Source organism: Mercenaria mercenaria, chromosome 15 (genome assembly GCF_021730395.1).
Source record: "Mercenaria mercenaria strain notata chromosome 15, MADL_Memer_1, whole genome shotgun sequence".
In the NCBI taxonomy this organism is placed as follows: Eukaryota; Metazoa; Mollusca; class Bivalvia; order Venerida; family Veneridae; genus Mercenaria; species Mercenaria mercenaria.
In genome coordinates, this window is record NC_069375.1 from 46,005,822 (window position 1) to 46,022,870 (window position 17,049).

At 34.9% G+C, this 17,049-nt stretch overlaps 1 protein-coding gene across 1 annotated transcript; it reads right to left on the reverse strand.

Moving 5' to 3' along the window:
• Positions 1 to 1,491: 1,491 nt before the first annotated feature.
• LOC123559546 (beta-1,3-glucan-binding protein-like) lies at positions 1,492 to 15,989 on the reverse strand. Its single transcript, XM_053525165.1, has 13 exons — positions 15,299 to 15,989; positions 14,640 to 14,740; positions 12,743 to 12,870; positions 12,154 to 12,352; positions 11,278 to 11,474; positions 5,622 to 5,696; positions 5,411 to 5,471; positions 4,822 to 4,995; positions 4,214 to 4,291; positions 3,775 to 3,877; positions 3,472 to 3,543; positions 2,765 to 2,891; positions 1,492 to 2,554 (listed from the first exon to the last, which is right to left on the reverse strand). Exons 4-13 carry the CDS (start codon positions 12,209 to 12,211, stop codon positions 2,381 to 2,383), a joined length of 1,119 nt encoding a protein of 372 aa, XP_053381140.1. The 5' UTR covers positions 12,212 to 12,352; positions 12,743 to 12,870; positions 14,640 to 14,740; positions 15,299 to 15,989; the 3' UTR covers positions 1,492 to 2,380.
• Positions 15,990 to 17,049: the final 1,060 nt, after the last annotated feature.

A 17,049-nucleotide genomic window follows, 5' to 3' on the forward strand; every position in this document is an offset into this window, starting at 1 on the left:
CCAAGTAGAATAATAACAGACTCGATTTGATTGAGTCTTTTTAACAGTGCAATGCCCCTCACACTGCCAGCTACTAACGGCTTAAGCGGGTGTCTGTTGTCAAAAAATGAATGGACTCCCATGATGCAAAAGGATCAGAAATGGTAACAGCACTGAGTCGAAGTACGATTCTTTTACTAACGACTTTCGGGACAGAAATGCACTCACTATGTCCAAGAGTCACTCATATTCTATTCTATTCTGCGCCATACCTTTTCACAATCCATTTTGTTAAAAACCCTATCGGAACCGACGCTTAAAATAGTAACAATCGTGTGAGTCACGTGGGATAATCACCTCGGTACGAGTATCAGTACCTCCGACCAAGTTGAATGTTTTATTAGCTCGTCTGATTTGAAAAAAAAAAGAGGTATTGTCGTCACTTGGTCGTCGGCTTTGGCTTTGGCTTTGGTTCAGATTTTTGTTTAGGTCCACTCTTTTTCAAAAACTATTAAGAGCTATAGCTTTGAAACTTTGCACACATTTTTACAATCATTAGTAGTAGAGTAAGTAGACCAAGGATCATAACTCTCAGTTGCTTTTGCAGAATGTCGACCCTTTTCGTACTTATACAATTTTAATTTCTTGGTTGAAAGTTTTGTTTAGGTCCACTTTTCTTAAATACTATAAGAGCTATAGCTTTGAAACTTTGCAGACTTTTTTTTTATCATTATTAGGTGGGTAACTTGATTAAGAACCATAACGCTGATATACATTTTGTCAGAATTGTAAGATAAATTTCAAGAGAGAATACGAACAGTGAAAAATGTCATAAAATGCTGCTTAAATGAGATTAGCCACTTTTCAGTTGCCACTGTAGTTTCCACACGTAATATATGAGCCGTGCCATGAGAAAATCAACATAGTGGTTTTGTGACCAGCATGGATCCATGCTGTTCGCTTTCAAAGCCTATTGTAATTAAAGAAACCGTTGCGCAGGCTGGTCTGGATCCATGCTGGTCGCAAAGCCACTATGTTGGTTTTTCCATGGCACAGCTCATATATTTGGCCATATCCTCTGGTGGTCGTGTGATTTGACGAAACGTTCCTGTAAAGTTTGACTGAATCCTGTAAACGCTGCACTATGCTGTCGGACGATGGGCATGTGCGATTGCAAGTGCTCGGGTGATCTAAAAACATTTATTTGACATACATGTGTAATACAATTACATTGTAAGATATGTTTATTACGTATCACTATGTCACATTCTTTCTGACTGCAGTATACTAGTACCTACGAAAACAGATTTTAATTATCTGCAGCTTTTAATATTAGAAAGAATAACTAGATTTTCTCTGAGAAGATATAAATTAGTATTTCTATGTTTAGAAATGTTTCAAAAAAGCAAGGCTAAAGCGATTAGCATATCAGAAAATCTGAATACACCATTCTACAAGACAGTTTTACTTCAAATGAGTAGTGACACTTTTAGTTGTCTACCAATTGTTTTTTGAGTTGTTTGTCAAGTGAACATTATCAGAATCTTTCACTGGAAGGTGCGGATGGAAATATCTGGTTCGAGGTTAGCTGTTTAGGCAGTAACGAGGCTCTGCCGAGTTATCACAAAACAGTTATCCCAATGCAAGATATTTCCATCCATACACTCAATTAGTGATATATTCTTTTTCTTGCATTTCGTATTCCTCAATTAAAATAAGAAATAAAGTAAAACTAATGTTTTTATAGTATGCCAATGCTGGAAAACCCCGTCTTACACCCCAGATGACTCGCGTGCTGAATGCGTAAATTCTTACGCTACAATAATAATATTGTGCTCAATAGATCAACATTCGTTTGACATATTCTTTCACTTTGTATCTAGCATTTTTAACACGCATTTAATTACAATTCCGTTTTAAAATGTAAAACAGGTGTACCAGATTGTCAGGATATGTATAGACTAGTATATTTCAAACAAAATGAGAACTGTATGAAACGTGCAATTATGTTTCTTCAATTATGTTCGTTGTAAATGTGACAGACTGCAAATGTACTGATTATTATCGAACTGTAAAATAAGATTTACTTCATTATAAAGTACGTTAGAAGAACTATCATTCTAAAGTGTGATTATTTCAAAGACGATATAGGCTGCAAGTTGTGATTGTATGAAACATAACAGCATGCTGTTAATGTTGAAACAGACTACTGGTTTTACAGCATTCACAATACAGGGCATTGTATTTATTCAATAAGGGATGTATAATGTATATAAGACTCCCACTTCCAGTAGAGAAAGCCGCCAAAACTTCAGTAATTTATAGCATGAACAACAGCATTTTATAGGATACATTTATTGTCATGATATCTTATCCGACCATATTTTAACAGAACGGATTTTCAGTGCAGCGTCCTCTCCATTCCAAGTATCCCTCCATTTATCTCTCGACTCGTAAAACTTTTTTGCCGCCCGTGGTCCCTGTTGCACCATGGCTTCTCATAGCCAACATTCTGCACGAAATCTGGAAAGTAGTCATTGGTTCCCCCGACAGCCAGGCTAAATTGGAGACTAAACTGAAAATTTGGCATGAGATAATATTATGTGGAGAAAATGTATTCTTAAAACATGGACATAGCAGTTTGCATTTTTTATTTTCAAAATTTCAGACTGCTCTAAAATAATCATACTTTAATGTCAATAGAATGGCTTTGCGTAGATGTAAATTTTGTAAAATAATATCTATAAAGTCCATTTTTACAAAAAAAAATGCCTTGCATATATACCTCTCTGTCAAAAGGCGCATTTTTTCCACCATCACACCAAATATTATCTCCATCAAAAAATCCTTTCTTGAAATATCCACCTATAGGAGTTACTGATGTCATTACTGGTACGTCATCTACTCCAAGTCTATCAAGAGGAAACAAAAGTCTGATCAGGGTGTTTTGGTATTAATTTTTCAATGAAATTATGTTACTTTCCTGTTAAAGTAATTTTAAAAGTCTGAATGGCTGTGCAATACCAATTTACAAATTATACGTAATTCATCAACGGGAGAAAATAGTTTGTTCAACATTCTGTAGGACTTCAAATATGTTTCTTTCGATGTTAATGGTGTGTGAAACCAAATATTTCAGTCTTGTTTGATGCCATATTACATGTACTATGTTGATGCGCCGTTAAATCAAATCAAATGAAGTTATTAAGGTATGGACGGGTGCGTGGATAGCGAGACCAAACTAATGTAAGCAATCTATTGGTAGCTTTCTGTCGACTTTCTCGCATCAAAGTTTTAATATCTTGCCCGAGCCAACACTTGTTAGAAGCAAATGATCTAATGTCAGCGATCCTAACAAACAACACGACTACGGGGCCACAAAGACACTATACATGAATTCATATAAATATTGGCTGGATCCAGGTCAAATTGGTTTGAAAGTGCTCTCACCAATTTTATATCTAGTTATTATAACTTGGAACACATACATACGTTATATGATCAGGAGTCCAATCCATGTAAAATGTGTGAAAATCATCTCCCCATGTTTCAACTGCAGATTTCCTTTTTCAATTTATAAACGGGTACAATTACTTTTATAAAATTAAATTCAATTAATTTATGTACATTACAAATATCTATTTTGAAACCAAAAACCTTCCTAAACAAAATTAAAAATGCAAGTTTTTAAAAGTGAAATGTTAATTTACTGTGCCGTAAGTTTTTTTATCAGGAGTTCAAAAACCAAACTTCCGTCCATTTAATATTTTTTTAAAAGAAATAAAAAATACGCACTTCTGACCAGTTGTCATTTCCCATCTATTTTCATTCCACTGAGTTCCCCAGTGAAGCGTGCATGTTACGTTCTCTACACCAATTCTTCCATAGTTAAGGTTACCTAAAAAAATTATGTACTTCACAAATGCCGCCAATTTCTGTCGGGTTGGGACGCGAGAGCCGTAAAATAGAACTATAATATTCTGACGTTTAGTTTGCAATATTATATGCTTACACCACACAAGGAGGATCAAAGGATTTACACTGCTGGGCACCGCCTTTGGACGGTCTATAACGGAAACACTTAAACCGATTGATTGTGCTTTAACTGTCCAAAGTTAGGGTTCAAAAATTATTTTGCTCTACTGCGTTTGAAATAAGACTCTATGAGTCATAGGCTTTTCAGTTAAAGTAAATCGTGAAACATGCTTCTTTAAAGCCTGTATAAACTAAATACCTCTGCTTTCAGCCATAACAATCTGTCCTGAGCTTGGCCATTCTCCATAAACATTGTCTCGAGGGAGCAATTGAATTGCTGTGGAAAAATTACTACATCTTGCAGGTTTTCAATACATGAGAAACCTTAAAGTTCTATAAGGCTTTAAATTTTGTGTTAAAAACTGATGAAACAGCTGTCCAAATATATGTTATGCAAAGTTATATCGTTATAAAAGCGTTACTCTTAATACTGCACATGAGACTGTACAGATAGAGATACAAAGGGAGGTAATTAAAGACAAAAGACTACTACATTCATCAATATTCAAACCTTTGTAAAATTATAGAAAACAATTATCATACATAGGATTTCACAAGAAATTAACATATTTTATGTTAATAACGAAAGAAAAATGTGGCTGCCACATTTAAAACAAAGGCATTATGAGCCTTAATGATCTATAAGGTGATTTAATTGTGCGCACCTATTAAATTGGTTTTGTGTATCTGAGTATCTTAAGATATGCATCATTAAAAGAATTGTTATATTATATTAAACATTAAATGAATGATCTCAATTTCACTTTAATACCTTTGTTGTTGCATACATCAGACGAAAATACTTACATGGCCGTATCCAATCCCCTTTTGGCATTTTAGCCTCAACTTCCGCTCGACCATACCTGAAACTGAACTTTTCTTGCAACATCAATTTGGCCGACATTACCGGTGATATCATGCCATATTTTGAATCTCGATATCCACCATAAAACTTGGTGTTTGTACATTCTCCCCAGATCTCTGAAGCATAATTATTTGATTTGTTTAATTTTGATTTTTTCTTTAAAGATATACGTACGACTGGGTGTCAAATAAACCTGTGAATAACGATCGCATGCCTTCTTCATTTATGCTTAAACTCGGCCCTTATGTGTGTATATCCGTTATTTATTTTAAATCAGCTTAATTTAATAGTCATTTAAACTGTGAGATCCACTCCCAGAACATAAACACAACCATAATTGAATTTCAGATAGCACTTATTACATTCTGTCTTTTACACTGAAGATTAAAAACAGAGAAGACTTTACGAATTTTATTTGAAGTTTCTTAATTCCTTTACTCCAGTCAAAATCTGATATTGGCATCGTGTTACAAGCATCTTTGATAGTTCTCAAATCTGATTCTGAACGTATTACAATATCTCAAAACTCACCTTCAACGTCTAAAATACCACGGTATAGAAATTCCTCACCAAATTTGTCAGCTGTTAATGTCTATGAAAACAATAAATATTTGTAGAACTGGTATTACAAACATGATTGTTAAACAAGAACAATGACTTATTTTACGACAGTTTAATTAAAAAATAAAACAGTAATTGATACGTACTGAACAAGCTTCTTCAACAATAAAATGAAACTTACGGGACGGAGATATAATACATTTTCCTTGATGAAGCTGTTGACTTGTTCAGGTGAGTATATCTGGAACTCCCAGTTCTACATTTTAAAAGGATAAAAATATAACAATAGCATTAAAACTACAACGGAAGTGCAAACAGCCATTAATTCAATCTTGAATGTGTAAAGGCAAAAGATTGTTAGTGGAACACGACTAATTCTATTTCGACAACGATAATGTTATTCGGTATGAAATGAGAGATGTAGCTCGCGCATGCACAGTCAGTAGCTTGCAAATGGCGAACGGTTTTACATGCCGTTCTTGCAGTCGCTAGTTTTTTGAGTTTTTTACTGCTAGTTGGCGCACATTGCGGTTTCCTAGGTGGCCATTAAGTGCCCATAGGAAAGATAAATTCAGAGATTTTGTGTTTTCTATGTTTTGAAACACAATTTAAGTGAAACTTGGACAAATTTAGTGTGTTGTCCGGGAGTAATTCTATCATGGCGAAAAACCCTGAAAAGGCGAAATCGGTTGCAAATGACGGGAAAGAGAAAGTGAAAGGGACTTCCAATAAAAACAGTGCAAAAGGAAAAGGGCCCGCTGATTCGGGCACTAGTGTTCCTACTCAGTCCTTAGAACAAAAATTACTTTCTCAAATTGGAGTAATTTTAAAAAATCAAAAAACCGCCGAATCGACAATGGATAAAATGGAAAAGTCTATGGACACTTTTTCAGTAAGAATGAAAGATATGGAAGAAAACATGGAACAGGTGTATTCTTATGTTGATGCTGCTTTTCAGTATGGAGCAGATGAAGGGGATGACGGGAGTGAACAAGGTGATGAGGGGGAAGTGCGGGATGATAATATGATTACCCCACCTCCAGCAAAGAAAAGTCGGTTTGACTCAATGGCTGAACGTTTCAAGGGTCGTGAAATTTGTGACCCCCCAGTTGATCCATCATTGGCACAGAATATCAATAATTTATTTCGGAATGGGATGAGCGAGGAATGTTACGCACAAATGACAAAAGAGGATAATATTCCAAGACCAGAAAATTGTGAAGCGTTGGTTAACGTTAAAGTGAATAAACCAATTTGGGATGTGTGCTTGACACAAACCAAGTTTATTGATAAAAAACTACAAAATTCTGAAGCGTCATTGATAAAAGGATCTATTTTGATCACTAAAGTTGTTAACAAGTTGGCGGAATTTGAAAGTGACGTCAAAGAAAAATTCAGTGAAATTTCGCAAGTGGTGGATCAATGCAATGATGCACTTTCTTTGTTTGGACATGCCAACAAACAAATAAACATGACTAGACGTGAAGTTATTAAACCAGAATTAAAATCGGAATATATACATTTATGTAACCCCAGTGTGCCTTACACGTCAGAACTGTTTGGGGATGATTTGTCAAAAACGACAAAGGACATAGAAGATATGTCAAAGATCGGATATAAGTTAAACCAATCATCACGTTCAAAGGCGTTTGGACCAAGGAGGCCACCATTCCGGCCACCGCCGCCAAATTGGCGTGGTAGGGCACGGCCGCAGCAGTTTTCACATAAGTCACCGGGTTATGGTGCTTCGTTTGGTTCTTCAAGTAGTGCTCGTTCTGATCCAAAAAACTTTCCACGCCGTGGGGGTCAGAGGTCAGGAGCATACCGTCAATAGAAACGGTAAGTAAAAACTTTGCATTTTGCCCTGGTAATTTTAAAGCAGGTCGGTTGAAATATTTCCAAAATGAATGGGAAAATTTAACAAGTGATAAAACTGTTTTGGATATTGTGACACATTGTCATTTTAAATTTGTTGATAATGAAATGCCTGTTCAAAATAGTTTAAGTCAGTATCAGTTTAATTCAAGAGATACACAGTTGATAAATAAGGAAATAAGGAAATTATTAGATGAAGAAGTCATTAGTAAAGTAGACTATCGTTCAGACCAGTTTTTATCCCCTATTTTTCTTAGACCTAAAAAAGACACATCAGAGTTTAGGCTGATACTAAATTTGAAGAAATTGAATGAATATATACCTTATTGTCATTTTAAGATGGAAAATTTTGAAAACGCATTACAGTTGATAACAAAAGACATGTATATGTGCAGTGTCGATATTAGGAAAGCATATTATAGTATTCCTTTGGCTGAAGAACAGAAACATTTGTTTAGATTTCAATGGCAAGGAGAAATAATGCAATTTTCCTGCATGGCGAATGGAGTCGGGTCAGGGCCGCGCTATTTTACAAAGCTTATGAAGCATGTATATGCAAAACTTAGGAATGAAGGGCATATTAGTACTGGGTTTATTGATGACAGTTTGCTTGGTGGTGTAACAAAGCAGAGTTGTCGCGAAAATGTGAGGGCTACGTCACAGTTAATGACATCGTTAGGATTTATTCTTAATTTGGATAAGAGTATTTTTGAACCTACTCAGAGAATCGTGTATTTAGGAAATTACATTGATTCACGACAAATGATAGTCTTTTTACCAGATGAAAAGAAAGAAAAAATCAAATCTGAATGTAAAAAGTTGTATAACAAGAATGATGCTCAAATTAGAGTAGTGGCAAAAGTAATTGGGTTGTTGGTGGCCAGTTTTTCTGCAGTTGAAGTTGGGAAACTGCACTACAGAGAACTTGAAAAAAGTAAGACTATAGCTTTAAGGTGTAATGCAGGAAATTTTGACGCAATTATGAAAATTACTTTGAAAATGAAATCAGAATTGCTTTGGTGGATTGATAACATACAAAATCAGGTGAGAAAAATACGCAGGGAAAATCCTGAAGTTGTCATTACGACTGACAGTAGTCGAACAGGATGGGGTGCTATACTAGGTGAAACTGAGATAGGCGGTCGTTGGACGAAATCAGAGTTAGAATACCACATTAATGCATTAGAAATGTTGGCTGTATTTTTAGCTTTACAGTCATTTTTGTGTGAAATACAGGGTAAATATGTGAAAGTACTCTCAGACTCTACAACCACGGTGAGTTATATTAATAATTTTGGTGGGGTAAAGTCACATGATTGCGATGAGATAGCTAAAAAGATTTGGAATTTGTGTTTAGACAATAACATGTGGCTGATTGGTTCGCATATTCCAGGCCTCGAAAATCCGGCGGACGAGCCTTCACGGAAATTCAAGGACCATATCGAATGGGAATTGAAGCAAGAGGTGTTTGAACAGATATGTAGATATTGGGAATATCCTACTATTGATTTATTTGCCTCTAGGTTGAATAAGAAAGTTGAAAGATTTTGTTCTTGGAAGCCAGATCCAGAAGCTAGTTTCATTGATGCATTTAGTATAGATTGGAAGCAGTTTGAGCTTAACTATTGTTTTCCATGTTTCAGCATGGTAGGGAGGTGCATTCAGAAAGTGCAAAGCGACAGAGCTCGGGCCATCCTGGTGGTTCCTCTATGGACGACGCAAATCTGGTTCCCAGTGTTGATGACGCTACTTGTAGATCAGCCAATTATCTTACCAAAAGTAGCACAGATACTTCAGTTACCTCACAAGGAAGGAACTCATCCACTAGCAAAACAAATGGTTCTAATAGCATGCAAGTTGTCCGGAAATCCTATAGAAACAGAGGTTTTTCAAAACCGGCTACCAGAATCCTCATGGCATCATGGCGTAACTCAACGAAACGTGAATACCAAGTCTATATTACGCGATGGTTTCAGTTCTGTGTCGAACGGAAAATTGATAAAATTTGTGTGTCTATAACTGATGTAGTGGATTTTTTGACTGAGGAATTTGAACGGGGACAAAGTTACAGTTCCATAAATATTGCTAGAAGTTCGTTATCATCATTGGGAATAGTATTGGGGAAGTTTACAGTCGGGACGCATCCAACTGTCATACGATTTATGAAGGGAGTTTTCCATTTAAGACCACCAGTTAGTAGATATACACACATTTGGAATGTGGATAAAGTATTGATTTATTTAAAAAAGTTATCACCAGTCAAACATTTGAGTCTAAAAGATTTGACCTTAAAATTAGTGATGCTACTTGCACTTGTGAATGCAGCTCGAATTCAAACCATTCATTTGTTACTTGTTACTCAGTTGAAAAAGTTTCCTTCCGAGTTTGTATTTATGTTTGACAGTTTATTGAAACAAAGTCGACCGGGTGTTGACTATTCTACTTTTCATTTGAAGGCTTATCCTCCAGATAGGAGACTGTGTCCTTATTTTGTGCTTAAAGAATATTTGAATAGAACAAGAAAATTGAGGAATAGTTCAGAGGAAAAATTGTTGATTAGCTACATAAAACCACATCAAGCGGTATCAAAAGATACAGTTGCACGTTGGATTAAAGTTGTGATGTTAAGAGCAGGAATAGATACAGAAATATTTGGCGCTCATAGTGTGCGGGCAGCTGCTGCGTCAAAAGCGAAGGAATTATCAGTACCGATTACAGACATTATGAAGAAAGCAGGCTGGTCTTCTGAAAGTACATTTGCTAAGTTCTACGACAAGAAAATTGTAGACACAGATCACGTTGCAGAAGCAGTGTTACGATTACATTGAGAGGATGGTAATGCTGTTTTTATATGACATGATTTGAGGCTTTAAAGTCTCATTTCATACCGAATAACATTATCGTTGTCGAAATAGAATTTAAAAATTAAACGAGACTTACCTGGAAGTTGAAGTTCAATTGTAATTCTATGAGACAACGATATTATGAGGAGATGAAATGCCTCCCTACCCTCCCTACAATAGTTTACAGGTTTATAAATAAATCCAGGTGTTGACAGTTTGGGAAAGTCAAATCATGTCAAAAATAGCTGTAAATACTGACTGCGCATGCGCGAGCTACATCTCTCATTTCATCTCCTCATAATATCGTTGTCTCATAGAATTACAATTGAACTTCAACTTCCAGGTAAGTCTCGTTTAATTTTTAAATTATTCATTTTCCTATTTTATCTGAAGAACTAAAAGACCGTTGATATCAAATTATTAAGTCTTTTCTTTGCTGCTGTTGGTTCAAGCTTTACCGTTAACTAAGCTGAGAAGATTATCTTGCGTTTTTCCATACCATTTAAACTAAAACTTAAAGATAAGAGTAAACTGTGTTGATGTGACTTGATGCCAGTAATCAAGGTGCTTTTTGTTACACTGAAGTTTAATTCGCAAAATTGCACATGCTGTAGCTATATATACTTTGTACATTAAATACATATTTTACTTAGCTACCTTTATTTTTAACCTCACATCATATTAAGCTGTAAGCAGAATAAATAGATGTGTCTTAAATACATCTATGACATATATAAGTATTACTAACATCAGAATGTATTACACATATTAGTAAACATATCGGGCACATTAGCTGAACTACCCTTCATCCGGATGTAAACCTTTCATACTTCCATTTACTTCCATTAATAATGTTTTTATCAAACTGTTTTTCCATCGTATGGTATGTTTGTTTATATTAATTTTTCCTCCAGATGCAGATAATTCATGCTTCTATGTATTTACTTCAGCCGTCAAACTGATATGAAAATATCATATTTCCGTCTCATATTTTTATACTCATCCCTCCCCAAGATGCAAATATTCTTGCTTCCATTTGCTGGCATGTATCATGTTTCAGTCAAATTGATAATAGAAAAACATATTTCCGTCATATTTTATATTTATATTTATACTTACCCCTCCTCCAGATGCAGATATTTCATGCTTCCATTTATTTGCATCAATCTCATTACCATCAAACTGATCAGAGAAGATCAGGTTTTTGTCATATCTTTCCTGTGGATTTGTTTGAAGATTTACTGTTCTCCTTGAAAATGTATTTCCTGGCTGTGTTCCTAGTGCATTTTGCACGCTGTTAACTATACCATATCCAGCTAAGATAATTTCAGATTGGCATGATTTTGATTAAATTTAATGTGATTTTTCTACCGGCAAAAATAAACATGAATTACGAACATTTTATAAGCTGTCACTGACTTATATCATATATATTCAAGTATATTTGATTAACCTGTTGAAGACTGAACCAACAATACGACATGTAGTTCATTTCCAAAAATGTTTAATACCTTCTATATTTGCCGCCACACATGAACCATAAAACAGTGCTTCCCTATTTCATCTACTTGTTTACGTAAAAGAAAATTGGAATCGAACGATATGTAGCAAAACCATATTCTAATATATCTCAACAATATGAACTGGCCATATACCGCGTGTGTAAGTCACTCGGGCTACGTCCTCGTGAAACTATTCCGCAAACACATAACCACCTAATATAATTGAAACATATTAAAACAAGTTTCTGTTCTGCTATAACATTTTTTCTTAAATGAAACAATTCCGACTGACTACATGTAAATATAAACTTGTCTTATAGACAATAAAGACATAAAAACTTTATCAAATGTTTTGGGACACCATGTTGATTGCCTTATATGCAAGGTTATCACATTACTAGTGATTGCAAATATCTCATTCTAAACAAATTATCAAAGCTCACAAAGTCAATGGCTTCTGTAGTTTGCCGATAAACCAACGAAAGAGTTCCACCTGTTTTGTTATAAGTATCATCAAGCTCTTTCATTTTATCGGTAATATCTTTTCCCATCTCCACGCATTCCAGCAGTTCAGCAAGCTTAGACTGATTTGATATTCTTAGGTAGGATTTGAAACAATTAAATGCTGCCCGATCTTTTGCCCTAACTCTTTTGAGAATTTCTTCATTCTTCTCAGAAGTAACTCAGAATTCCTTGATACAAATAAGAGGATGCATAATATTACCTTCAATTTACTGAAAATTATATATTTTAACCTTTATACTTTCTACGTATTCAATGGAATGAATTGATATTGAAAGAATGATGAATAAAAATTTGATTTTTATATACAAAGATACATTTCTTTATTAAGTATACTGTCAAGAAAACAAAACATACAGCTTTACTTTTAAATAGGTTATTGCAAGAGACACTGGGAATCAAAACAGCCTACCTATGTAAAATAATAGCATTATGAAATGTATGTTACTACGAATCATCCTGTAAATATATACCTACAACCCTTTTACCTTTTGTGCCATCAGAAATATTATCAAGAATAACAACAATATGCACTTTTCAGACAACAACAGACCACTAACCTTTAGATCTCTGATGACACTGTAAGGGAAGAATGCTTCTTGGTTTGCGTATTCTATAATTGGTGTTGGATTCATATAATCAGTTAGTTTCTTCCACGTGTTATCAATTGCTCTCTTGTGTGATTGCCCTAAGTAACAATCAAGGTGTTAAGTAGCCTACACCACACATATATATATAAAATATCGTTACCAAATTACACTTACTATATGCTAGTTATAGAAACAAAATTATACAGGGTTGAATTTCTTTACCCATGCCAATACAATGAAACGTATACGATTAGATATAAAAGATGTGCGTGAACTTAGCCAGAGTAGCCAGAGTTCTGGCTACTCTGGCTGAACTCTAGCTGAACTCTGGCTGCACTGGCTTACTTCACGTATATGTATAAATGTGCTATTCTAAAAATAATGACAATAGTGGTGGAAAATGGTACACAGTCTGTGTACATTCACCCTTGACTTCCACTTCAGCAGTCCAGAAATCCAAAATGTGAACGCTGCAGAGTAGTTTTCCCCTTGATATGGTCTTCAGTAACTGAAATACTAGTAAACCACTTCCAAATGCCCGATAAATATTTGTCTCCAGCCACATATTTTTCAGCCTTGGAAAGAGTAAAACGTCGCAAGAACTTAGATCTGGCGAATAAGCGGAATGATCGATTTGTTCCATTTTTTTTTATCTCTCAGAAAGTTTTGAACGATGACACTTTTTAGCTGCAGCATTGGTTCAACTTGATACTGCGATTACCAATCCTTTGACGCATATTTTTGTATTGATGTTTAACAGCTTTCACTACATTGTCTCTATAAAACGTTCAAGTAACTGACTTTCCTGACGGTGTTGAAATTTGTACAACAGTACCCCTAGAGTTAAAGAAAATGGTATACAAAACATTTTTTGACACTTAAAGTTCTTTCCGCAATTACTGGTCTTTGGTCACCTTTTTGCAGCCACTCCTGTTGTCAACGCAAAGCTGTGGCTCATAAAAGTATATCCAGGTTTCATCTCCTGTTAGGAGCTGTGATTGTGCGATCATCTAAACTTTTCAGCGTTTCTTTAGCATATTTGATCCTGTTGGCCTTTTGCTCCTCTGTTAATATGTGAGGCACCCATTGGGCACAAACCTTTCTTTTGCTCAAGCGCTTGGTAAAAATCTCACGAGTTCTCCCCGCTGACATGCCAAGAAAAGACGCTATCTCGGAGATATTGTTCCTGTGCCTTCATTAATTAACCCGCCTTACAGCAGCAATGTTCTTTGTCGTCACTGCTGTTTTTGGCCTGCCAGAACGAGCCCTGTCTTTAAGGACTGTTTGTTCATTCTTAAATTTACTTACCCACCTGTAAGCAGTTTTCTCTTATACTGCAGACTTCCATATCAAGTATGCTGTTCACTGAGTAACTGCCTTACAATAATTTCTCAAGAACAACGTACTCTAATGTACGCTCTAATTTCAGATTTTTGTTCGATTTTCAAAACTACATGTATTTTGCTTAGTGTATATGACTACATCTGATACAGAACTAAATATCTCCGAAACGGATAGTTTTCTACAAGATTTGCAGGATTATATAAAAGTCATTCCTGTATCATCCGTATTTCTTGCGTTTCAAATTCTACGCATGCGCTCGATTGTCATTATTTAAAGAATGACCCTCGTATATTAAATAAACTTTTTTAATGGCAAAGGTGTGCCTTTTGTGATTAATGGCACTCTTCAACCAACATTAGTACTTTTGCCAGGTAACTACTCGATAACTACTTTAGGCACGATAGTTACATTTTATAAGAGTATAAAATATATCGTTAAAGCTTTGTGTAGTTTCATTGGCAGTAAGACACACAGGAAATAAAAACAACAACATGACAAATTATTTATCACACATTGTAAATACCGTTGTTCCAGTTAGTATCTGCTACTGTGCTAAGGCTCATTCCTGGCTTTCAGCAATTCCATACACGAATAGATACACCGAAGTTTGATCCTGGGAGCAATCTGTAAGTAAGAAAATTCGTCTATATCCTTATCTTTGTAAATATGTGTTATTATAAAGTCTAGATGGCATAGAAACTGAAAGTCTCTAAATAGAGTAAATATTTCCATAAATAACTATTGTTAGATCAATTTGGATGCAAAACATTACAATTTTATACACAAGAAAGCATGAGATGTTAACAAAACACTATTTATTGTTATTTATAGTTATTGCAAACCTTAAATTAAGAAAGAGCATGGGTGCAGCTGTTGACCCAGCACCCCCACCATAAAAAGAACAAAAAATAAAAAGCTGGCACTATGCTTTTTGTGGTTCATGACTATGCTTGCTACTACTAGTACAATATTCTTATTTGCCTTTACATGGCAAAATCTACTGTTTTGCAAAATATGTGTTTTTAACAATATAACTTCTTTTAAAACAAAAGCAAGATAAACACTCTGGTAGAAATTATTATATAAAGTTTCAGCTTCCATCAATTTGTGGTGTAGGCTACTTACCTTGTCTTTTCAAATGAATATAATTGTGTAGTTATAATTGTTGTCAGTTATGCTTACCTCTATTAACTCTTCCGACTTAAGAAATGACTGTGAATACTGTGGCCGAAATACGTCCCTTCTACTTGCAACTTGCAATATGGTGTAATCACAAAAGGTATTTCGGAAAAAAGTATAATATGAATTATTTATATTTCCAATATTACATGTTACTATTAAACATAGTTACAAAAATAATGGTCCTGAACAAAACTAGTAAACAATTCATGTCATTTTCCGTTAAAGTTATCAATCAACGTTATTGTTCAGTAACAAAAAACATTCCAACGCACTGAAATAAGGTCAAATAAACATTATTAAGTTTCTGATGTCGTAGCTTTTTAACTGTGCGTGTAAAAGCGCAAATTATATAGTTTTGTTTATAAAGTGATACATAAAATAAAACTTGTTTAAAAAAAAGTTATGATCTATGAGAGTATGTATACTGAATTACATGTATAGCATTCGTATTAGATACAATGATTCACTTATAATTTAGCCTCACGAAACTAAAGGTCGTTGACTCTTTCACGTTGTAATTATATGCATAAATGTAAACACACGTAGCAGGTTAAATCTTGTTACTATCAAAAGAACATGGTGATTCATGTATGCATAATAATAATAATAATATTAGAATAAATTAATTTCTTTCGAAACATAAAGAACAACATTTTTAAAATAGAGGCAGTGTGAATTGTTTGCGTACGAGTGTGTTCGGAACTACCTTTTGATAATACTTTCATTTATACGCTGAAGTTGATCCCTAAGTAGATTACAGACCTTTACATATATACAAATGTTCGGCAAAGGAAATTTTTTCCAAGGAATGTGCGAAGCTAATAATATAAACGCACTGGAACTAGTTCTGATCTGACTACGTTATCAAATACAAAAACACTTCATTCTAGCACCCGTCTAAGACTAAGATATTAAAGTTCGTATGGTTATGTTTGATCAAAATGTTGCACACAATACATATAAACGACCAATTTAGGAATGGATTCTTTTGACTCAAAATGTCTCTTTGTGAATATTCTCTTTAACTTTTAGAATCGGTACTACTTTATTTCTGAGGATATCATCACGCATTGTTACTTCAAGTAAGTATTTACTATATACCATCTGCCTCAAACACTGTTAGATCTCAAAGTATGTATTCAGATGTATGAAAATATCTAAATGCGAACTTGTCATAGGGAACTAACATTTAATCAAACATCTCAGAAAACACATGAAGATCGGAGCCATGAGGATATAGAAAAAAGCGTATCCGCTAATCGTCAACGAGCACGAAAAGTGCCTGTAGTCAAGTTTCCAAGTAACTAATATTATGGAATATGAGAGAAAGTACAATTGTACTGTATTGTCTTGATGTATATCAAAGCTGACATTAAAAGACGGAGTGATGAATGTTCTATATGTACCCTTATCAGAACAATTGTAAATGTCGAGCATTATTGTGTTTATCTGGTCTTGAATATTAGAAAAAGAACAGATTTATTTTTTTATTTATTTATTTTGTTGGGTTTAACGTCGCGCCGACACGATTATAGGTTATATGGCGACTTTCCAGCTTTGTTGGTGGAGGAAGACCCCAGGTGCCCCTCGGTGCATTATCTCATCACGAGCGGGCACCTGGGTAGAACCAGCGATCTTCCGTAAGCCAGCTGGATGGCTTCCTCACATGAAGAATTCAACGCCCCGAGTAAGGCTCGAACCCACATCGTACTGGTACAGAATCCAAAAACACTAGTTTGATTAAATGCCAG

What these genes read in the sequence shown, in the direction of transcription:
- LOC123559546 (XM_053525165.1), bottom strand. Translation starts at nt 12,211, where the DNA reads ATGGGAAAAGATATTACCGATAAAATGAAAGAGCTTGATGATACTTAT. An exon ending in TGGTATTTTAGACGTTGAAG is followed by an intron (nt 4,996 to 5,410) that starts GTGAGTTTTGAG and finishes ATTATGCTTCAG; the next exon opens with AGATCTGGGGAGAATGTACA. An exon ending in GAAATGACAACTGGTCAGAA is followed by an intron (nt 3,544 to 3,774) that starts GTGCGTATTTTT and finishes AAATTGAAAAAG; the next exon opens with GAAATCTGCAGTTGAAACAT.